Below are 23,968 nucleotides of genomic sequence, written 5' to 3' on the forward strand. Positions count from 1 at the left end.
TCAGAGACTTAGCTAAGCATTTCATAAACTTACCAGTACACTCATTCAGTTGCTACAATATTCTTGTAAAGTAGATGACATTATCCCTTACTTGCAGATGAGAAAACTGAAGCCCATAAAGATAAACTTTCCTAAGCTTACGCTGCTAATAAGTAGGCAAAACCATGCCTCAAAACCAAGTCAGTCTAGCTCTAAAACTCTGTTATCTTCTCACTGTACATTTTTCCCCCCAAAAAAAATATTTTTAATGATTTCAGAGAGGAAGGGACAGGGAGAGACAGATAGAAACATTAATGATGAAAGATAATCATTGCCTCCTACACGCCCCCTACTGGGGATCGAGCCCCCAATCCAGGCATGTGCCCTTGACCAGAATCGAACCTGGGACCTTTTAGTACGCAGGCTGACACTCTATCCACTGAGCCAAACCATCCAGGGCTCACAATACATTTTTTTTAAATCTTGCAAAATCTTAATTATTTAACTTTCAAATTTAACCTCTTCATCTTAAATTTCTGTGATATTTGGCCCAAAAATAAGTGCTAAGTGGCCTGCATAACCATGTGTGTTTATGTATGTGTATGTACTTAATTAAGATGTTTTGAAGGAAACACGATAAATAATCAGATCTTATACGGGACAAAACGTATTGAAGTGGGAATCTGATACTTGCGAGATTAGATGCCTAAGTGATTCTTATCAATGAATAATATTGCCAGAGAAACTTACCTGTGTGGATGTTTCATTTGCTGTGTTGTAGATCTTATTTTCCATGCTATGAAAAGTAGGAAATTTCCTTTAAGTGTATTAGGGTCAAGAGAGCATTTCCTAGGGCTCCCTCTGCTGGCTTCCTAGCAGTAATTAAGATACCTAAATACCAGAATTGTGCTGGTACTAATGATATAAATAAATTTGGGAAAGAAATTAATTTCAAGGTCCATTAGAAACAGAGAGGAGATTGATGTTTGTAGCAAATGAAAATTCTACCTAATAAAATGGTAATATGTAAATTACCATCACTCCGCTACGCTCACGATTGGGCCAGAGGGAGGCACAGGGGGCGGGACTCAGGGTGGCCAGGGTAGCCGATTGGGCCGGCAGGACGCTGAGCTCGCGTCGCCAGTGGTGGCGTGAGCTCAGCGTCTGCGCCATGGCTGTGCTGCGGAATAGAAGGGGCCTCTGGGGCAGCGAGCTCACGTCCCGCTGCAGACCATCAAAAGCGGGGGAGCTGGGTGCCTGTCCGCTCAGGCACCAGGCCTTTCAGAAGCCTCCGCCGCGGCTTCTTAAAGGCCTGGTGCACCAGCGGACAGGCACCCAGCTCCCCTGCGATCGAAAGCGAAAGCATGTAGGGGACCCTACACGTGCATGATTCAGTCATGCACTGGGCCTCTAGTGAAAAAATAGAGTTAGAGACATTTTATTTATTTTAGAATTCAAAGTTAGTTATTGAATCTTTTTTGAGTTATGGGGAACTGGTATTGAAGACTTTGCATTTCAAACAAATGGTAGTAAAACTTTATACTTGAAGGATGGCATGATAAGATTCTGTATGTGAGACCAACTTTCTAAGTTGGTGATGATATTTCAAAAGCATTGTCTTTAGCCTTTTTTAACTAAAAGATAAACTTTTGGCAGCCTCAGTGGAGAAGTGTGAAATTGATCAGTGGACATTTTAGTTTCTAGATAAAATAGAATTACTAGGTAATGGACCCTATTAAGTGAGAAACTTCACTCTGAGGGAGCTTCTAGGGCTTACTGGTATGCTAATTATCTTCACACCTGAAGCATTTTGCACCTAATTGATAAGATTCTAATAGGCATTTCATACCTGGCAGATCTTTGACTCTTTTTTCCCCAGCCAGCTGTGACTTGACCTCACTTTTCTTCTCCTCATAGATCCAAGCTGCCACCATTTTCCTTTCAGAGTTGCCATTTGAGGAGAAATCTATCTGGCATTTCGGGTTCTAGACATTTTGCCTGACAATACAGGGTGGGATGAGCAGCAGAGGGTGGGGCAGCGAGCTACTAGCGGCAGAGAGCTAGGAGTAGTGGCGGGCGGGGCGCAAACTACTAGCAGCGGAGAGCTATGAGTGGCAGAGGGCGGGGCAGTGAGCTATGAGAGGCAGAGGGCTATGAGTGGCGGAGAGCTATGAGCAATGGAGGGCGGGGCGCAAGCTACGAGCGGCGATGGGCGGGGCGGCCAGCTGAGGCAAGTGGAAGCAAGCTACTCGTGCGCGCTGGGCCTCTAGTCTATACTAATAATAGAGGAATATGAAAATTGTCTAGGACACCGTCACAGTAGCAGTAACAACCAGCAGGCTGCGTGGGGCAACCAGGCCGGCAGGGGGGTTAGTGAGGGACGACCAAACGACTGAACAGCAGGCTGCGTGGGGCGACCAGGCCGGCAGGGGGGGAAGTTAGGGGCGACCAGGCTGGCAGGGGGGGGCAGTAAGGGGCAACCAGGCTGGCAGGGGGGGGCAGTAAGGGGCAACCAGGCTGGCGGAGGGGGGGGCAGTAAGGGGCAACCAGGCCAGCTGGGGGGCAATTAGAGACGACCAGGTAAGCAGGGGGGGAGTTGGGAGCGACCAGGCCGGTGGGGGGGGGCAGTTGGGGGTGACAAGGGGGGCAGTTGGGGGTGATCAGGCCGGCAGGCAGAGGCGGTTAGGAGTGATCTGGCTGGCAGGGGGGGGGGCAGTTGGGGGTGATCAGGCAGGCAGGCAGGTGAGCAGTTAGGAGCCAGCAGTCCCAGATTGTGAGAGGGATGTCCGACTGCCGGTTTAGGCCCAATCCCTGGGATCGGGCCTAAACCGGCAGTTGGACATCCCCCGAGGGGTCCCAGATTGGAGAGGAAGGGTGCAGGCTGGGCTGAGGGGACACCCCCCCCCCGCATGAATTTCATGCACCGGGCCTCTAGTTAATTAATAATATAGGAATAAACTTTGTTTCATGTACTCACAACTGTAAACCTACTTTTGCCCCACCCTATATGTAGACTATAATAGCCCGCATTTAAGAAAACTTGAGTATACAGAAATTAAACAAGTATATATTGACTATTTTTATTAAAGGTAACACTTTTAAATCCCTTTGGTAATTTAACTTAAAAAATGATTAAGACTCACATTTGCAGGGAAATTTGCATAAAGCAAAATCAAACAGTTTTACTAAGTTAAACATTGAAGCATCTTTATAATGGACAACTAACTATTCCTTATTGTGATAAATGGGGAAAAAATTAGTTTTACTTCTTCAGAGGCAATGATAGTATAATTTGGCTTTAAATAAGGTAATACTAATCCAAGAGGTCAGGTATTAAAGGGACATTCTGGGAACAATCTGTGTTCAATATTGAAAGCATCAAAATTATTTGTTACTGTGTAAATTGCTACAGATTTATGCATGGATGAATGTATGTATCTGTTATTTCCTTAGCCTCAGAATTGACTATTAAAAACTCTTTAGACTGTTAGAATAAATCAACCTACAAATCTCAATTCAAACTTTGTTTTCATAGGATAGATTTGACAGTGTTTAATAACATCAAAGCAGAATAACAATTCCTTAAAACATTATGAAAATATTATAGAGAGATGCAAAGTGGATTATATTAACTTTTTTGCTTATTTGTCATATTGCCAATACTACCAGCTACTAATTTTATTATTTCAGTTTCAGCAAATTTAATAGGTAATTTTAATCCATTTCAAAGTTGGGTGCTAAACATTTGAGTTGTTGAGAAGCTAAATAGTCCTAATCTTTCACTTAAAAGTCATCTATAAATCTGGCTGCACTCTTTCCGGCAGCCTCCTTATTAGATTAATAGTTGTAAAATGTACTTTTGAGTTTCACCTCTACCACCAGCCAGCTATGGCCCATAGACAAGTAGTAAAATGGTTTTTTCACCTGTAAAATAAAGGACTTCTGATTTTCTAAACATATAATTCTGTATTTCTATCCCACACCACCCTGTTGTCTAGCTATACTATGTTATTATCCTCATTTTTCAGACTCCTTTTGGGTTTTTACTCGTATCATTTCTTCAACTTTCAGATGTCCTTATCCTCTTGTTCATTTTCACCTTTGAAAGTTCTACCTCCTTTTTAAAGTACAGTTCAAATGTTTGTGTGTGTGAAGCTTCTTCAGTTAGAATTAATCTTTCTTTTAGAACTTTGTGCCTACATTTAACCCTTACTTTTTTGGTCTTGTAGCACAGTTATTAGAGGACTATATGTCCTCTGTCTCCCCTTTCTCTTCTTGCCTGTTTTCCACAGATTATAAATGTTTTGACACCAGCCACTATGATCCTATATTAGTTTTGCAATTGAATTGTTCCTTGCTAGTAGTAGTCATGGAATAAATGCTCCCTAAATTAATTTGAATTTGTCACTTAGTTGTAATAAATAAATATCTGTTGTGTCATGTGCTAAATGCTCGGAGGATTGCCCCGCAACCTGCCTCCAAAAAGTAGAAAGTGGTGTTAATAGAATCATAGAGGGAAAGCCTCATATAGGATGTGAACATAAAGAATGGGTAGAATTTAGGAAGCTCCAAGGGTATTTATTTTCTGGATTAGATGAAGAGAAATGAGAGAACTAGTTTGTAGCTATAATTTTTGTTGATAAAATTAATCTAGTTTTACAGAAGAGATGGGTATTAAAATTTTAATTATGATTTTTAATTAAGCTTTGTATTTTTCATATTGGCATTTTTGTTTTTACAGGTACAAGAAAATTCCCCAGGACATAGAGCTGGACTGGAACCATTCTTTGATTTTATTGTTTCTATTAATGGTTCAAGATTAGTAAGTTCAGCTTTTTGTACCTTCGTGTATAGTATTTTGTATCTTTTAAAAATGGAATTTTTCAGATTATATGGGACTGGTGTTTATTCATTAGTTACAAACATAAAGTGTGTTACCAGTTTGTAAAAGTAATTACGTTAGTAAACGTATGAAAATGTCAAATATAAAATACTATACTTGACACTCCAGCAATTATTTTAAGGGATTAAAATCACTGGAGACTTTTACTTTAAGTGTTAAATATTTAAATTTTTTATGCAGAAAGAAATAATATTAAAGCGTTTGCTTTTTTTAAAGATGTCAAACTTTTGTAGGTTATTGACAAATGACTTTCAACTTGTCAGTTTCTTGTGTATATAAGTAATGTTTCTAGAACCAGATAGATGTGTTCCAAAAGTGCAGAATTAAAACCACTTTTTATAAGTTGCTTTCAGTTTACCTATAATAAAGCCCTGTAGGAAGGAAATTATATAATTTCAGCAAAGGAAATTCTTATGACAATGGCTACTTGGTTGGCTTATTTTTTTCACAGCATTGTTAAGTTTTTATTACTTATCAACATCTTCTACATAATGGCCTTTATTCATTTATGTAATGAAATATTTAACATACTGCTTCCTTTTTTTTTTTTTCCTGCCAGTTCCTATTAAATAATTAAACTGTATATTTAGGAGTAGAATCCAAAATTAAACTTCAATGCCAGCAAATGTTTTAGATTTTAAAACCAAAGTCATACCAATCCTGTTAGTAATATGACTTCTTATGGAATATTTTGGGTTTTTTTTAAATCACTGAAGCCCTAGATCACTTCAATCCATGTTCGGTTGCAAATTTCATAATCTGTAGTTAGCTGTTAGAAAAAAGACAGAAGTTGTTGCTAATTAGAATTGTTTTTAACTTCTTAACATTCTTTTACTTGGAGGAACATTTGGATGTTAATGAAACCTTTGCCCATAGAATGCTTTGTGTTGATTAATATTACTCCAATAGGCCATAGGATGCTTAAACTAAGATAGTTAACATTACATTTTTATTTATTAAGAAAAATAATTTTATGTGTTCACAGAATAAAGACAATGATACTCTTAAGGATCTACTGAAAGCAAATGTTGAAAAGCCTGTAAAAATGCTTATCTACAGTAGTAAAACACTGGAGCTGCGAGAGACCTCAGTCACACCAAGTAACATGTGGGGTGGCCAGGGCTTGTTGGGAGTGAGCATTCGTTTCTGCAGCTTTGATGGGGCAAATGAAAACGTTTGGCATGTGTTGGTACGTATCACTTGTAAGCTGTTACTTGCAATTTAAGAAGCCGTGTAGAAAGGTGTTCTACCAGTGGTTATCTCCAGTTTGGTTGAGATTGTAGGGACATTTTATTATTAGGCTATTTTTAGTTCTTAAAAATCAGAATTCATTGCTGTTAAAATATAGGTTATTTTTTTAAATGCATGAGATGAGGAAGAGAAACAAATAATGATTTATCTATTATGAGAAGAAATGTTAAAGGAGATAGCTACAGAAGTATTTTAAATATTTATTAAAGATTATGTGACATTATAACAAGACAATTACAAATGTAGGGGTTTTTAATCACTATAATTAAGGACTGGGAGCTATAAAATTTGGAACATTATTTTATGTATATTAATTTTGGGGTGTGTTTTTGTGTCACCGTAGGAAGTAGAATCAAATTCTCCTGCAGCACGGGCAGGTCTTAGACCTCACAGTGATTATATCATTGGAGCAGATACTGTCATGAATGAGGTAATTAGTGTGTTTATTAAAGAAAATTATATAACATTTTCTTACTAATGTTTAAGTTCAGAAGTATATTTGCATACTTTGCATTTAGAGTTGAAATTTAGGTCTTTGCCGGTCAAGATCACTCATGCCAAGGAGTTAAACAGAACATCTGGGAGGTGTCTCATTAGTATAGCTGTGGGGAAAAACGCATACTATGTAGTAGTTTCACAGATTTTGTGTATGGTATATAAAAATCTCTTAATGTACCTCAAGGCTAAATGAAATCCTCATTTTGGTTATTGATTTCATTTTCTCTTCCTAAAAAGAGGTCACAAAATTGGCTCAGCTATTTTAATCCTTTTCCTTGCTTGATAGCTAGTGAAAGTATATGTTGCTAAATCAAAAATGAGAGAAAAAATAAGGTGCCCAGATAACCAGGTCTTAATCATAGAGAGCAAAGGCAAAATACATAGGATTTGTGTGTAGATGAGTTTTACTAAAATTGCTGACTAGGTCTTATGAAACTGGACATAAGGCCTTGCATGTAGTAAATAGGTTATATATTAAATTAAACCTTGTTTGAGTATCAGTTTTAAGAAATGATTTTTATGTTTGGGGCTAGGCCCACAATCTGTGTGTATGTGTTTTGTTTTTTCCTTACATGAGGATATGTTTATTGATTTTAGATATAGAGGAAGAGAGAGAGAGAAACATGAATTGGTTTTGCCTCCTATATGTGCCCCGACTGGGGATCAAACCCCCAATCTAGGTATGTGCCCTGACTGGGAATCAAATCCACAACCTTTTGGTATATGGGACGATGCTCCAACCAACTTAGCCACCCAGCAAGGTTGTGTGTGTGTGTGTTTTTTAAAGTTTCCGGGTAATTTTGATACTAGCCAGGTTTGAGACCCACTGTTCTAAAGTTCAGTAACATAAAAACATTTTTCTCCTGTGATGCTTTTGCAGTCTGAAGATCTGTTCAGCCTTATTGAAACACATGAAACAAAACCATTGAAACTTTATGTGTATAATACAGACACTGATAACTGTCGAGAAGTGATTATTACACCAAATTCTGCATGGGGTGGAGAAGGCAGGTAAGGTCATTTTTAGACTAAATTATAACTGCTTAAACTTAGATGTGTTGTAAAAATTGATTGGTTCATGAGCCAAAGCTCAACTACTGAGCCACACCAGCCGAGCAATAATTCTTTTTTTAAAGTACATATTTAGGAAGACTGGTATATAGACTATAGTCCTTTTTTTTTTTTTTTTTTACTGAGCTAAGAGCTAATAGCCTTTTTTGTTTTGTTATTTTAATCAAATAGTTCAGTTTTATTTTCTTAATTCCCCTCTTCAACAATGGGACAACACAGTGTAACTTTCTCTAGCTGCTGGGAAGATTTCTTAGACTTTGTGGAAACTATTGGCTTTCAGAAATAGGCTGATTTCAACCAAGAATTAGACAAAATTGCAATAACCATAAAACTCAATTTAGAAAGAGGATCAAGCCAAGCATGTAGGCAGATTTTATAAAATCAGTTTTCTGGGACTGTTTATCAAGTCAGTTCCATAATTTCAAAAAGCTAAAGCAAAGCATGCTGATTTACATTGCTTTTTTAAGGTCTTTCAGCTGTTGTTTAAATTGTACAAATTTTTTACTATTTTGAAAGTCCTGAGCCTTTTTTAATTTGAGGAATTATTAGTCACTAGGGGCCCAGTGCACAAATCCATGCATCTTGAAAGGAACTGTGGGCCACTAGGCTGCAGTGGGCACAGGCGGGTCTCGGCCCATGCTCTGCCCCTCCTCAGCTCCTCCTGCCATGTCCCCCAGTCCCCTGTCTGCCGGCAGCCCCGCGCCCACCACCACCGCTCCCATGCGCTGATGGCACCGACCCCACTCGCACCTGCTGACGGCATGGAGTAATTGGGGCCAGCGCCAGCAGTAGGTGCGAGCGGGGCCGGCGCCGTCAGTTGGTGTGAGCAGCGGCTGCTGCCCCAATCACCCCTCAGGAGCAGGGGAGGTGGAGAAGTCCTCAGGGGCGATCAGGGCCAGCAGCCACCACTCAACACCCACTCATAGTGCCGAGCGATCAGGACTGGCACCAGGTGCTGGCAGTGGGTGCAAGTGGCGGCTTTGGCACTTGCTGTGGGTGTGAGCTGCGGCGCCAGCAGCAGGTGCAAGCGCCGGGTGGGACCGCGGCGCCCGGGAGCAAAGAATTTTCAGTAACCACCAGAGGCTCGCCCCGATAACAGCAGCTGGCACCCCGCCTTGGTCTGGTGCCCCCACTCACCTGCTCCACCACAGCCAACGCCCACCATGTTCCACACTCTGCCGCCTGCTGCCGTCGCCTGCCATGTTCCATGCGCGGCCCCTGGTGGTCAGTGCATGTCATAGCGTTGTTTGGTTGGTCTGCCGTTCGGTCTATTTGCATATTAGCCTTTTATTATATAGGATAGTAATTATTATAGGAAAGCTTACGGTTTGGAAACTTCCAAATGTTTTGTAAAAGTCTGGCATTTGCTGGAAAAAGGATGACTTAGTCGATGCAGGCAGAGAAAGCCTCTGTTTGCTCACACTGTTACCTTTCCCCACACTACCTCAGAGTCTGTGTTGCACCAGAATGCTAAGTTGTTGCCATTTGAGAAAAGGAGATAGAGGTCTCATTTTAAGAATCTGGCCCGCTTGAGACAATACTTGATCAAGTTGCCATTGTTCATTGTCCAGGTTTATAACCACAGAAATATGATCTTGAGACATTCAAAGTTGACTAATTTCAGAGGGACTGGCACATATAAACTAAATTTGTAAGGAAGCTGCTATGTTTATTAGAATGGCAAATTTTCAGTTTATAAAAGAAAGTAATAGTTTCTCCAGTTAGAACACTTAGGTGTGATTAGTACCACAAGATTGCTTGGTGAGCATAGAATCAACGTGCAAGGAAGAGGTTCTGCAGATGGGGAAGTCATCACTAGTTCTTTAATTTTTAATTACACTGCTGCATTCCTGTTCTTGGAGTCCTCCTTTTCTAGACTCTGGCAATTATTCCTTTTCTTTGGAAGACATTTTTCCTTTTGACATGACTTAGTACCATTGATCAGCCATTGCTTTAAACAGGCCCATACATACCATTTTCCTGAGTCTACTCTCATTTGTCATGTATCTGCTTCTGGTTTTTATTCCCTCCTCTGAGGCTGACCACATTTCATTCATTACAGCATTTCTCTTAGTTTCATTCTTAGGCTAGCTTTAAGTTCGCAGGACGTCTTGCTGTTGCTTCAAGTGCCTCTCTACCACCACTTAGTTATTTTGATCAATAAGCACCTTGTTTTAAAATGTAGCTACCTCTGAAAGGCTGTCATTGATCAGTGTAAATTATTTAATCTTACTCCCTTCAGATTTATGTAAGATCCAGTTCAGTGAGAATTGCAGTTTTGATGGTAAAAGGGAGGGGAAAAAAGAGAGAAGGAACAAGTAATTTTGTAATGTGAAGCATCATTGTGAAATCAGATTTGGATAAGGAAGATCTAAAGCTGGCCACTGCCTGCTCTCCCATTTTTTGGTGGTGGTAATACACACAGAAATAATAAATGCCTTGGCAGGAGAGAGGCACAGACATATCTGCCTGGCCTACTTAGAAAGTGTCAAGTAGTTTGGGAAATAAAAGCAGTCTTGATAGAAACAGTTGGAACCTGATTGTGATGGGCCTTAAATACCGTGGTCAGGAATTTGTATATACTTTGGGCAGTGGGGGGATGATATTATATCAGTGGGGGCTCTTTGGTTCCAGACAGTAGAAACCAACTGTCATTGTTGTAAGCAGACATGACTTTATTGCTGGGGAATCACTCATATAATCAAAGAAACAGTTAAAAAATCAGACTTGGGAAGGATAGAACTCAGAACACCTCTAGGAATTTAGAGCGGAAGGACTTTGGCAATTTCATCAGTATTCTACTGAAGAAATGAGCGTTTTTGGTTTTCTGTCACTCCCAAGATTTGTAGCCATGGGCAGGAGAGATGGATTGACTTTGGTCATTAGCTACTCCTTGATTTTGGCAGGAGAGGCCTTCTATTGACAGTCACACCAGTACTGCACACAATAGCAGAGAAATAATTCTACAAAGGGAAGAAGGAAAAATAAATATTGGGAGGCCAATAGACTATGGAAAGAAGCAGTGTAATCATATCATTAAAGAGGTGGCCTCTGGTAACAGTAAGAGGATGAATTGGAGTCTGGATTAATTTGGATTGATTTTTGTTGAGTTTTGAAATAGAACTATGAGATGTGTAAATGATATCATATAGAAGTGCTTGGAGCTCTTCTGTGCAAAGACTATGACATTCATTCAGCAAATAATTATTAAGTGTCTGCCATGGGTCAGGAACTGCTCAAGGCATTAAACAAAACAAGGTCTCTGCCTTCATGAACCTTAACATTTTATTAAGGGCGTGTTGGATGGTGATAAATACTTGAAGAAAAATAAAGGAGAGTAAAGGTAGTGCCCATGGTGGAGAAAAGGGTGGCATTTTATAAGAGGGTGAACATTGATAAATTGACATTATTTAAAAGAATGGCAATGTTTTTATATTTCAGAACCTCAATGAAATGCAAGCTATGACTGATAATAACTTAAAAATGTTTTTTTCATAGCCTAGGATGTGGCATTGGATATGGTTATTTGCATCGAATACCTACACGCCCCTTTGAAGAAGGAAAGAAAATCTCTCTTCCAGGACAGATGACTGGTACACCTATTACTCCTCTTAAAGATGGGTTTACAGAGGTAAGATAACTTTACTACATTATATCATAAAGTTTCCACCAAAATGACTTGAGTGTTGATGTGTGTGGTGGTAGCACTAATTGATGTAGGGTAGATGATGAGTTAGGTATTGACCATGCTGAATTTGAATATCCATTTGGATATCCTACAGGTCTGGATTTTAAGAAAGAAGACAAGGCTAGAGATACAGATTTGGGAATCATCAGGAAAGAGAGAGTAATTTAACCCAATGAGCATTAATAAAAATTGTCAAGGGATTGGCCCCTGAGTGAGTCAAAGGGCTGACATTGGAATCTTGAACATTTCTAGTATTTAAATGGATGGGGAGAAAGGGGACCCAGCAAAGCAAACTCAGGAGAGGCCCAGGGGGAGAACAAAGCTTTAAGAAAAAGGGAGATAGAGGGTGAATAGTGAATGATAAAGCGATGATAGCTGGTGTTTATTATTTCAAGAAACTTGACTGGGAAAGTAAAGAATGCTAGGTGTGTAGGGACTGTTACAGGATCAAAATGAAGCTTTTTAAGGAATAAGAGATATTTGCACAAGATTAAAAGCCTTTAAACTGTTTCCTAAGCAGGCCTCACAGAACAATTAACTCTTGTCTATACAACTAATTCAAAACCAAACATCCAAAAAGAAAATGCTACAGTTGTAAAGGAAGGGCTGCTACCACTGTCATTTTATGGCACACAGTTTGACCAGATTCTAGAGAAAATGAAGAGGAGCTCTGAAGAAGTATAACCTCCGCTCCCTCCTCATCCCCACCATTGGCTCGTGGCCAGAGCCAGCATAGTTATATGTTCACACTCCCCCGCCCATATCTGCTACCCCTAACCAGATGATCCTCTAGGGCAGTCAGAAGACAGAGGGTGAAATAGCAACTAGGAAAAAGGGCTATTATATAAGTTATATTGAAATGTGCTAGAAGGCATTGGAGCTAGCAGAAATAGAGTATTCAGAGGTGAAACCACCTATCCACCCATCTGTATAGAATCCATATAGACTCCCTCATTTTCTCTTGCTGGAAAGTAAAGATCTGGCTGCCATATTCGTTCATTGATGAAAAAAGATAAGGTGGACTTATGAGGTGAGGCATCTTGAAACGTCTAAGGAATTTATCATGGTTTTAAGACTTGCATCTGATTTCTTCCATGACCAATGAAAGTTTAAAACAAAAACTGGCTGAGGATTCGAAGAAGAAGAAAGCAGTGGTGATATAAGGGTTGAGTAAAGTGATTTTTGGATGGCCAGGAAAGAGAATAGAATCTCCTTCTAGTGTAGAAGTAACTAGAACAGTGTGTGTAACAAGGTAGTTGCCATGTGTCAAGAGACTGGAAGTGACAGGATGGGAAGGTAGTTACAGTGCATGGTCCTTGGCATATACCAGCATTAGGAAAGGAGTCTCGGAAGGCAGAACTGCTGGGTTAAAATATTTGACAGTATATGATCAAAAAATCTGTAGGACTAGTGAGAGTCAATATTTATATTTTCTTGTAAATACACTTGAGTAATTTTTTTCTTTCTTTTTTTTTTTTTCGAAAGGTCCAGCTGTCCTCGGTTAATCCCCCATCTTTGTCACCACCAGGAACCACAGAAATTGAACAGGGTCTGTCAGGACTTTCTATTAGCTCAACTGCACCAGCTATCAGTAATGTTCTCAGTACAGGTATACAGAAAAATGTATTCTGTTTTTCAGTCTACTTTGTTTGACATGATACTCTTTTCTGTCTCAGGCTATACAATTTTAAAAAATCAATGCCAGTATACTTTGAAAACTGTAAATATGCTCTGTATTGACAGGCCCTGTCTGTGAAACTTAGTACTAAATCACCATGCATTTGACACACAGCATTTAAACCTCTTCTCAATGTAGTTCTGACTTTGGGCTTCTCTCTCTCTCTCTCCCTCTCTCTCTCTCTCTCTCTCTCTCTCTCTCTCTCTCTCTCTCTCTCTATATATATATATATATATATATATATATATATATATATATATATACACACACATATATATATGTATGTGTGTGTGTGTGTGTGTGTATATATATATATATATATATATATATGTGTATTTTTTTTTTATTAATTTTCTACAGAGAGGAAGGGAGAGAGGATAGAGAGTTAGAAACATCGATCAGCTGCCTCCTGCACACCCCCTACTGGGGATGTGCCCACAACCAAGGTACATGCCTTTGACCAGAATCAAACCTGGGACCCTTCAGTCTGCAGGCCGACGCTCTATCCACTGAGCCAAACCAGTTAGGGTTGGGCTTCTCTTAATATTGTACAAGTTGTAGAGCCAGGACTCTTAGCTTGAAATTCTGTTTAATTGCTGTTTACCTAACAGAGGTTTGCATATCCCTGAAGTGGTAGACACTGGGGATACAAAAATGAGCAGGTTACTATGTATTCCTTTCCTAGGGGCTTAATCTTGCTCAGGAAACATACGTCTATCCTTTCCTTTATTCCTTGTTCTACCTAATACATATAGTCCCTGTTTGTTTTAGTGTTGTTATTTTTTTAACAGCTTTATCAAGATCTAATTCACATACCAAACAATTCACCCATTTAAAATATACATTTCAGGGGGCGGTGGTTAGTTTATTTGCAGAGTTGTATAATCATCACCTTCGTCAATTTTAGAACATTTTATTACCCCAAAAGAGACCCTGTACCCATTATCAGTCACTTCCTATTTTCCCCCAAATCTACTTTCTTTCTATGGATTTGTCTAATCTAGGCCTTTCATATAATACTAGAGGCCTGGTGCACGAATTCATGCATGGGTGGGGTCCAGCCGGGGGAAGGGGCTGTGGGAGATTGGCCGGCTGGCCCCGCCCCCGATTGGGCTGGTTGGCCAGCTGCAGTGCACGTCATAGCGACCCATCGGTCGTTCCAGTCGCTTGACTTTTATATATATAGATATGTGTAGTTTCCTGTGGTTGGCTTCTTTCACTTTGAATAATGTTTTTAAGATTCATTTATGTCGCCGAAACCGGTTTGGCTCAGTGGATAGAGCGTCGGCCTGCGGACTGAAAGGTCCCAGGTTCGATTCCGGTCAAAGGCATGTGCCTTGGTTGCGGGCACATCCCCATTAGGGGTTGTGCAGGAGGCAGCTGATGGATGTTTCTCTCTCATCGATGTTTCTAACTCTCTATCCCTCTCTCTTCCTCTCTGTGAAAAATCAATAAAATATATTAAAAAAAAAAAAAGATTCATTTATGTCATAGCATATATTAAAACTTCGTTCCTTTTTTATGGCTAAATATCCCGTTCGATGGATGTTCCACATTTTGTTTATTCATCAGTTGAGGGACTTTCCTAATTGTTTCTACTTTTTGGCTACTATTAATAGTATTGCTATGAACATTTGAGTACAAGTTTTTATGGAATTGCTTGGTCACATAATATAGTTCTTAACTTGGTATGTTGGTAGAGTTTATTTTCTTTCCTTTTTTTTAAAATCTTCTATTTTTTGGTTTTCTTCCTTCATAATACTGTACCTAGAGTATATTATGTACTCAAATATTGAGTAAGTGAGTTAAATACTGACATGGTTTAGTTTTATTTCCTTAATACTTTTTATTCTTGAGCTTTTTTTTTTTTTAAATATGTTTTTATTGATTTCAGAGATGAAGGAAGAGGGGGAGAGTGATAGAAACATCCATGATGAGAGAGAATCATGGATTGGCCACCTCCTGCAGGTCCCCCACTGGGGATCGAGCCCACAACCTGGTCATGTGCCCTTGACCGGAATCGAACCTGGGACCATTCAGTTCCCAGGCCGATTCTCTAGTCACTGAGCCAAACTGGCTAGGGCTTGAGCTATTTTTAATATTTGTTTTCAAAATTTGCTTACATGTTCTGGAATGGATTTAAAACAGCCCAGCAAGCCGAAATTGGTTTGGCTCAGTGGATAGAGCGTCAGCCTGCAGACTGAAAGGTCCCAGGTTCGATTCCAGTCAAGGGCATGTACCTTGGTTGCGGGCACATCCCCAGTGGGGGGTGTGCAGGAGGCAGCTGATCGATGTTTCTAACTCTCTATCCCTCTCCCTTCCTCTCTGTAAAAAAATCAATAAAATATATTTTTAAAAAAACAACAAAACCAAACAGCCCAGCAAGATACACTTTAAGATTATACTAAAGTATAATCTCTGGAGTTGGTCCCCTAGGTTCAAATCAAAGCTCTTTTCAGAATCTTTATTTCCCAAAGAAGTGTTTTTCTAGATAAATTTTTAAATTTTAATTTTAAAAAAATATATTTTATTGATTTTTTACAGAGAGGAAGGGAGAGGGAGAGAGAGTTAGAAACATCGATGAGAGAAAAACATCAGTCAGCTGCCTCCTGCACACCCCCTACTGGGGATGTGCACACAACCAAGGTACATGCCCTTGACCGGAATCGAACCTGGGACCCTTGAGTCCGCAGGCAGACGCTCTATCCACTGAGCCAAATCAGCCAGGGCAAATTTTAATTTTTTTGTAATTAAAAATTTAACCCAGAAGTGGATAGAATAGTATAACAAACCCTCACTATCCAGCTTCATTTGTTACCAATATGGTGACATATCTTCCCACTCCCTATTCTTTGTTGAGTTTTTTTCCCCAGTATATTTTTATTGATTTCAGAGAGTAAGGAAAAGGGAAATAGAAAAATCAATGATGAAAGAGAATCATTGATCAGTGCCTCCTGCGTATCCCCCACTGGGGATTGAGCCCCAACCAGGCATGTGCCCTGACCAGAAATCAAACTGTGACCTCCTGGTTCATAGGTCGATGCTCAACCACTGAGCCATGCCAACCAGACTTTTTGTTAAGTTTTTTCCCCAACTTTGTTGAGGTGTAATGTGCATACCATAAAATTAACTCACTGTAAATATACAGCTCAATGTCTTTCAGTAAATTTAGTAAGGAGTTGTGCAGTCATCACCACAATCCAGTTTCAGGACATTTCCTAGGTGACATTAACTATTAATGTCATCAGTATCAAGTCTTAGATATAGTTGGGAGGGATTTTAAAGTTTGTTTCATGTAAGTAGTGTTTGAATTATCTTTAAATTATGATTGTTTTTTTCTTATATCTCATCAGATGCTCTTACAGTTTTTCTGAATAGACTTAGTAAAGGTGGATTGGGGTTCTTCTCATGGCAGAGGCTGTGTCTGTGTCTGAGTAACTTACCTGCTTTAGAGTAAGAGGGTTCCAATGCCATATGAGAAGTCTTCTGATTTTAGGGGACAGCTGACATCTCTCTTCAAGTCCCAGATTCTTTTTGACATTTTAGCTCTTCCCTCATTACATTATAGTTGTGTAGTACTTGTATTATCTTACAAGCACATGCACTGAGATCCTTGACCTTGTAACACTACAGAGAAATGGTTTCTTGAATATTAAAAGAGTGTAAATAAAGCAGTAATTGCTCAAAAGAGACTGTAAGATATTAACATTTTCACCTCGATTAACTCAATTTAAAAATATTCTAATGTCTTGGCATCATAGTATGAGAAACGATTTTTTGTTAGGCATTTATTTTTCTGTCTTTGCTTTTATTTTTTTTAATATGTTTTTATTGATTTCAGAGAGGAAGGGAGAGGGGGATAGAGATAGAAACATCAATGATGAGAGAGAATTATTGATGGGCTTCCTCCTGCACGCCCCCTACTGGGGATCGAGCCCGCAACCTGAGCATGTGCCCTTTATGGAATCGAACTCGGGACATCCCCTCCAATCCGCAGGACGCTCTATCCACTGAGCCAAACCAGCTAGGGCTGTCTTTGCTTTTAATTATATTGCTGCAAAGTAGCCCAAATAGTAACTGTAGAAATATAGAAATACATGGTTTTTAAAAATGACTTCTCTGTGGGTTGATAATTTTTAGATTATGAAAGTTTTAGAAAATGAATGTATCATGTTGAAATGGCATTAATCAGTGTGACTTTTCTTGTACACCCCACAACACTTCCTGATCCCCTTCTTTGCTCAGTTTTTTTTTCAGAGAACTTACACCATTTTACATACTATCTATTTTATTTGTTTAATATTTGTCTTTTCTGGCCTTCATTAGAATGTAAATTTCATAAAGGTCAAGATTCCTATTGTTTTTATGCTGTGAAGAGCCTCCAGGTCTAGAATAATATCTAATATAATAAGTGCCCCTCAAAAACTTGAGTAAATGAACACACCAACCAACTATCCCACCACCTCTTGGAGAGTCTGATAAAAGCAAAGAATCCTCTTCTACTTTTGCATGCCTCCAATTTCTGCAGTAAATACATGAATAAATAAGTATCTGAAGATGGTTGTTTCATACTTTTATGAATAGCACAATTCATTTTTGCTACTGTATTTAAGCAGATCTCTATAAGATTAAGATAAAAACTAGAATCCACGTGCAATATTACTATTGTTTTGACATCAGCAAAACCTCCCGCAATAAGTAGGTGAAAAACTTGAGTAGGTAATCTTTACTAGGCAGTATCGTAAGAGTTATTTGTATATAAAGAACATAGCCTCCTCAAGCTAACATAAGTGAAAATGGGAATGTGCTGGACCTCAAAGGAGTGTCACAGAACCTACAGTCAAATGGAAATGGAGAGTCAGGAAGCCAGGCCATTCTCTTCATCTCTGGAGGCTCATATGCTCTTTTGTCTCTTTCCTCTTTCAGAGCCCAGCACTCACTGTTTCATCAGGCAGATGGCTCCCACCCCTCCAGCAGGCCCAGGTCCCCATGGTTTCTTAGTTCAGGAGCCCAAATGGAGGCTGACTAGAGTCCTTGCATTCCATTTCCAGATTTGCAAAACAATTTTCTTATCTAACCCTACTTAGGTCAAGTGTAAAACTCTCATCCAGTGAGCTTAGCTGGACTGGCTTTGCTGAGCCTCCCGCCCTCTCGGCCCAAGTTCTAACAGTTTTGGTTAGGGGCCTTGGGCAGAGTAGATAGACCAGCTGTGACACAGCCAGAAATTAACTAAAATGAAGTCCCACTGACCAACCGGGGGGTAGGGGGACTGAAAACTGTCTGAATATAATCTGTTTATTCTTTGTCAACTGAATTTGTTATAAATTTTTAAAAGATTTTGCTTTTATTTTAGGTGTACCAACAGTACCATTATTGCCACCACAAGTAAACCAGTCCCTCACTTCTGTACCATCAATGAATCCAGCTACTACATTACCAGGTAAGCATCAAGAGACTTGAGATGTGTGTAATAAGAGCATTACTAACATTTTACATCTTAAAAAGCAATGAAAAAAATCTTACACCTATGTAGTGACTTTTTATGTCTTTTAATCTCATTTTACCTCTGTAACTTTGTGATAAATGAGAACAAGAGGAAACGAACCAACTTACTGCCCCTTCCCACCCCACTTGCAGCATGAGGCAGGAATAAGAAATATGTACAGGTTCCATTCTTCAGCGCTTCCTTAGTTGGGCTTTCTCATAGTTGTCTATGTGAATACCCATTGTGTCCTGGGAGAGAGCATTCCTTATCTGCATCTTTAGTAGCTCGAACATTAGATTAGATTTTGGTGTATTTCTCTCACTGTTCCCAATGAACACAAGTCCCTTTATCTTGCAAATAATAATCAAGTATTATTTCACTGATCAAATATATTTGCATTGTGGGAGTCTTTAATTATATGGCTAAAGATGTTGTTACACAGACATATTAAGCCATTACTAACCAAGTATGTACACACTCAAGCACAGAATAATAAAGCAAGTGTGATAAAATGTTAACATTTGGGGAATTTGAGTGAAAGGTATATATGGGGATTCTTTATATCAACTGCTTTTTGTAACCCTAAGTCTGAAATTATTTCAGAATTTGAAAAAAAAAAAAAAAAAGAAGTCCAGAGAGACTGTAAACCTCAACCAACAAAGCAAACTTCCATTCCATTTTACTACCATTCTTGCTGGATAAATCACCCCTTTCTCCAGACACTTGGGCCTCATTATTCTTGCTCTTGGGTTTAGAAGAATTAGTATTTGTTTTAACTCTTAGCATTTAATCAGTTAGGTATAGGAAGACATTTTGCTTTGCCCGACTGGCATGGCTCAGTGGTTGAGCCTTTACCTATGAATCTGGAGGTCGTGGTTCAATTCCTGGTTGTGGCACATTCCCAGGTTGCAGGCTCAGAGGCAGCCAATCAATGATTCTCTCATCATTGATGTTTCTATCTCTCTCTCCCTCTCCCTTCCTCTCTGAAATCAATAAAAATATATATTTTTTTAAAAAGAGACATTTTGCTTCAGTGAGATTTTATTATTAACTAGAGGCCCAGTGCACAAATTCATGCACAGGTGGGGTCCCTCAGCCTGGCCAGCTATTGGGGCTGTTTGGGGCTGCAGGAGGTTGGCCAGTTGGGGGAGGGGCTGAGGGAGGTTGACTGTGGGAGCGCACTGACCACCAGGGGGCAGCTCCTGCATTGAGCATCTGCCCCCTAGTAGTCAGTGCGCATCATAGCGACCGGTTGTTCGATTGCTTAGGCTTTTATATATGTAGATGTTGTTATGATACAAAACTGCCACATAGTAAGTGGACTTCTCACTTTGAAGTGGATAGTATTTTTTTAACACACAAGGATTGAATGTTTTCCCCAGGGGAACTGGTTAACCTTTTGTTCTCACCTTCTCTTCAGGTCTGATGCCTTTACCACCAGGACTACCTAACCTGCCTGCCCTCCCCAACCTCAACCTCCCGACACCACACGTCATGCCCAGCGTCAGCCTTCCAGAACTTGTGAACCCAGGTATGTTGCCCATCTTGCCTTCCTAGGACTCTACCTAATAAAAAGTTTTATCTAGGAAAGCCAATCCTGTATTTTGGGGTTGTTTTGGGTTTTTTTCTGGAAAGGCAGATTAGTTTAATAAATTTTAGCTGCTTCAAATCAGTATTAATCTTTTTTATTTAAAAGGCTTTAAAAGAAAAGAGGAAGAAGTTATCCTTGTGATTCTCCTCTCATGCACCACAAAGGCCAGTTGTAGAAGTAAAGACAGTGTGTGGTGTCACACTGCTGTAACTAAATTGGATGGAAGGGGTACATTTCGCCCAGTGAAGGTGAATGAACTCCTATGATTCTCCTAGTGTTTGGGGCGGCTGCCCCCGGAGGTACCTATCTTGTGTAGCCCAGGCCCGGAAACTTAGACTGTAAAAGCGTTGCCCTTGCTCAGCTGGTTAGCTTATTTTTTGATAAATACTTGTTATTTAATAAATAGTCTCCATTATTAATAAATGTTTTTATAATAAAAACTGTGGGAGATTTTAGCTGCAAATAGGTTAGTTAGCAGTTATTCAGTGTTCATACTCTTCTTATGCACTGATGAAAATGAAGCAGCAGAGAATATATCCCACAAGTCTGCTCTTCCAGTTAATGGTTACCCAGGTTACCTTTGACTTGGAGCGGGCTACATGTCAGGGCTGACTTTTCATTCCTGTAAACTCTAATGCTATTGTCTTAGCGCTCTCAGTCTTTTCTTCTGTGCCCTATATTCTTGGCTTTTCCCTCTGCCCTTTCCCCAAATTGACATTGAGGGTTTAACCAGCCCTGAACCTGTTGTGCAACCTGCCTTTCCATTGTTTCTTAAAGAAGTAATACTCTTTTCCTTTATTGTTATTGATTCCTTATTATTTTTAATCCTCACTGAAGGAAATTTTCTTCTTTTTTTATATATATCTTTGTTTATTTCAGAGAGGAAGAGAGGGAGAGAGAGATAGAAACATCAATGATGAGAGAGAATCGGGTGGGGGGGGCAATGGTAAGGTATGTACACATATAATACCTTAATAAAAAAAAATTGAGAAAAAAAAAAAAATGATGAGAGAGAATCATTGATTGGCTGCCTCCTGCATACCCCCTACTGTGGATTGAGCCCACAACCCAGACATGTACCCTTGATCAGAATCAAACCTGGGACTTTTCAGTCTGCAGGCTGACACTCTATCCACCGAGCCAAACCAGCTAGGGCTCTTTTCTTTTCTCCATTAATTTTCAGAGCGAGTCAGAGGAGGGGACAGGGGTGGGGAGGCGGGGGGGAAGAGAAACATCCATGTGAGAGAGACACATCAACTGACTGCCTCCCGCACATGCCCCCACTGGGGGCAAGAAGTGAACTACAACCAAGGTACATGCCCTTGACCGGGAATCGAACCCTTGACCCTTCGTTCCGAAAGCTGACGCTCTAACCACTGAGCAAAACTGGCCAGGGCTATTGTGCATTTTAACCTTTTGCACTCGCTTGCTTTTTTCTCGATTCCTTTATTCTAATGCTAACCATGTCGAGTCACACTCGTCATCCGAGTGCAAAAGGTTAAAATCAACACAATAAACCCACTAAGTATAAACAGTTATCCATCAGTCTTGGGGCTTGAGCAGGGACTGGGTACTTACGATGAAGCTAATGCAGGGGCTTCATGACAAGCCCCTCCTTCCACAGTCTTCCCAGAGGCTGCCTTCTGTGTCTCCTCTTCCTGTTGTCTGTCCAGGGCAGCTCTCAGTCAGCTTGCAGCTTTCCTGGGTGAACGGGATTCTCCTGTCCGACATTCAGCGTAGCTGCAGTGCCTGCTGGAGGGGCTGCTGCCTGTCCCCATGGGAGAATCATTCTTCCCTGAGCTGGGACAGGGAGCCTAGGCATATAGGAGCCTAGAAGCAGGGGGCCTTTCCTCCTAGCCAGCTGGTCTTAGTGTGAACACAGGGAGGGGGAAAGTAGATTTACAGCTATGAGTACGTGAAACACAGTTTATTCTTGTATTATTACTAATTAATTATTGTATTATTTTCCATATGAACAAATGCAAACCTACTTTTGCCCCACCCTGTATTTAACTCTGTCCTGTCTCCAACTGAGGATAAGCAGAGGTTGTGATTTGTATTGTCTGTCCTCACTTCAGTTTCCTTAATGAAATGCAAATAAAAACAGTTATGTGACTATGACTACTGCTCTTTTGTGCTGGGAGGATGTATGATCTGTGCTGTTTTTGTCCTAGGTTTGCCACCTCTTCCTTCCTTGTCTTCCCGAAACTTACCTGGCATTGCAGCTCTCCCCTTGCCATCCGAGTTCCTTCCGTCATTCCCTTTGGTTCCAGAGGTCTCTTCAGCAGCAGGCTCAGGGGAGCTGCTGTCCTCCCTCCCGCCCACCAGCAGCCCACCCTCCGACCCCGTCATGACCACTGCGAGAGCAGATGCTGCCTCAGCACTCACTCTGGATGTGACGCTCCCAACTTCCAAGGCCCCCATCACTGTTGAGGACAGAGTCAGCGAATCCACCCCAGCCAGCCAGAAGCCGGTTTCCGCGGTAACGGATGCAAATGCCTCTGAGTCACCTTAACTTTGAACCATCTTTGGAGTTGGCTCGGTGTGCTTATTTAACCACGGAAACGAATCTGGAAACGCAAACTATCATTAATTTCATACTAGTTTTTATCATATCTGTAGGCATCCTGTAAATAATTCTAAGGGGAAAACGAAGCAAGAGGATCTGAGATTGTATCCTGCCAAATCAGGGTGGGTTCATGGGCTGGGGAGGGAAATGTCGGAAAGTGCTTGTATTTTAAAACAACCAAAAAGAATTGTACGAGGGCTTGCTGCCAGGTTTCCACTGCCATTCTTGGGGTGTGCATCTTTGGGAAAGGTGGCGACAAGGTGTCTACTTTTGTCCCTGTCCCCCTGCTGCTCCTCTGTAAAAAAATGAAACATTTTATGCCTAGTTCTCACATGCAGCATTTCTCGTAGTTTGTAAATCATTTGCGTGAAAGCAGACCAACTCACTAAACCGTGAAAGGAAAAAATATTTTACTTTTGGTCTCTGTGAGTCACATCTCTATTAAGGTTTACACAAAAATCCAGCTAAAGATGCTTGATAAAGTTACACAATGTGCACTAGTAATTGAATATCTTTTTATTCAGCCTATACACGGATCCTTATTTTGAGGTCTCAAAATTACTCGGACAACATTTTGTAACTGCTGCTGTTGCTTTATACGTCCACCAAAAAATACATTTAAAGAGAAATAAAGGAGGTGTTGGTGTTGCACAGTTTTAAACCAGAAGGTGGCACTTGGTGGCTACTTGAGATATTACAACCATACTGAGAAAGCATAGATACAGCAATAAATGATAGTAATTTGAATTTTCTTCTTGTGATACATTTAAATTATAGGTCCTACCTGCCGTATGTGCACGCATTACTCTCAGTGTGCCACACATCTTCAGTGTAATTTTTCATGTCTTAATGTTAGCTTTCTCCTAAGTTTTCTAAGAGATGATAAGTTAAATGGAATTGATTTATTGAATGAAATTAAATGCATATTATATGTCTGTTTTTAAATAAGACGAAAGAAGTTCATCGGTTATTGACCTGGCACTGGCATGAACATTGCTAAGAGAACAGCACATAGAACTGCAACCACTCAGCTGGAAACTAGGGTCATCAGCTCCAGCTCAGAGCCTCCAACAGGGGCCAATGCCAGCCAGTTCTTAGCATATATCCATTTCTGGAGCCAGATTTATACTTAAAATGATTAAAGAAGGCTCCAGCTCTAATCATAGCATCTTCTGTTTACATTATAAATATTTCTAGAATAGTTCTCTCAGTTAATCCTGTTTTTGAAGAGGAGCTTATAACAGGAAAAATGTTC

The 23,968-nt window shown here is 40.1% G+C and overlaps 1 protein-coding gene across 1 annotated transcript in view; it reads left to right on the forward strand.

The window, feature by feature from the left end:
• GORASP2 (golgi reassembly stacking protein 2) overlaps positions 1-23,661 on the forward strand; it is a 31,204-nt gene extending 7,543 nt beyond the window's left edge. Inside the window, exons 2-10 of the mRNA XM_008138581.3 lie at positions 4,721-4,801; positions 5,868-6,071; positions 6,477-6,563; positions 7,512-7,642; positions 11,201-11,333; positions 12,876-12,999; positions 18,422-18,508; positions 19,974-20,084; positions 22,319-23,661. Of these exons, the coding sequence (XP_008136803.2) occupies positions 4,721-4,801; positions 5,868-6,071; positions 6,477-6,563; positions 7,512-7,642; positions 11,201-11,333; positions 12,876-12,999; positions 18,422-18,508; positions 19,974-20,084; positions 22,319-22,659 (1,299 nt within the window). The 3' untranslated portion in view covers positions 22,660-23,661. The remainder of the gene's footprint in view (positions 1-4,720; positions 4,802-5,867; positions 6,072-6,476; positions 6,564-7,511; positions 7,643-11,200; positions 11,334-12,875; positions 13,000-18,421; positions 18,509-19,973; positions 20,085-22,318) is intronic.
• Positions 23,662-23,968: the final 307 nt, after the last annotated feature.

Source organism: Eptesicus fuscus, chromosome 11 (assembly GCF_027574615.1).
Source record: "Eptesicus fuscus isolate TK198812 chromosome 11, DD_ASM_mEF_20220401, whole genome shotgun sequence".
Taxonomy (NCBI): Eukaryota; Metazoa; Chordata; class Mammalia; order Chiroptera; family Vespertilionidae; genus Eptesicus; species Eptesicus fuscus.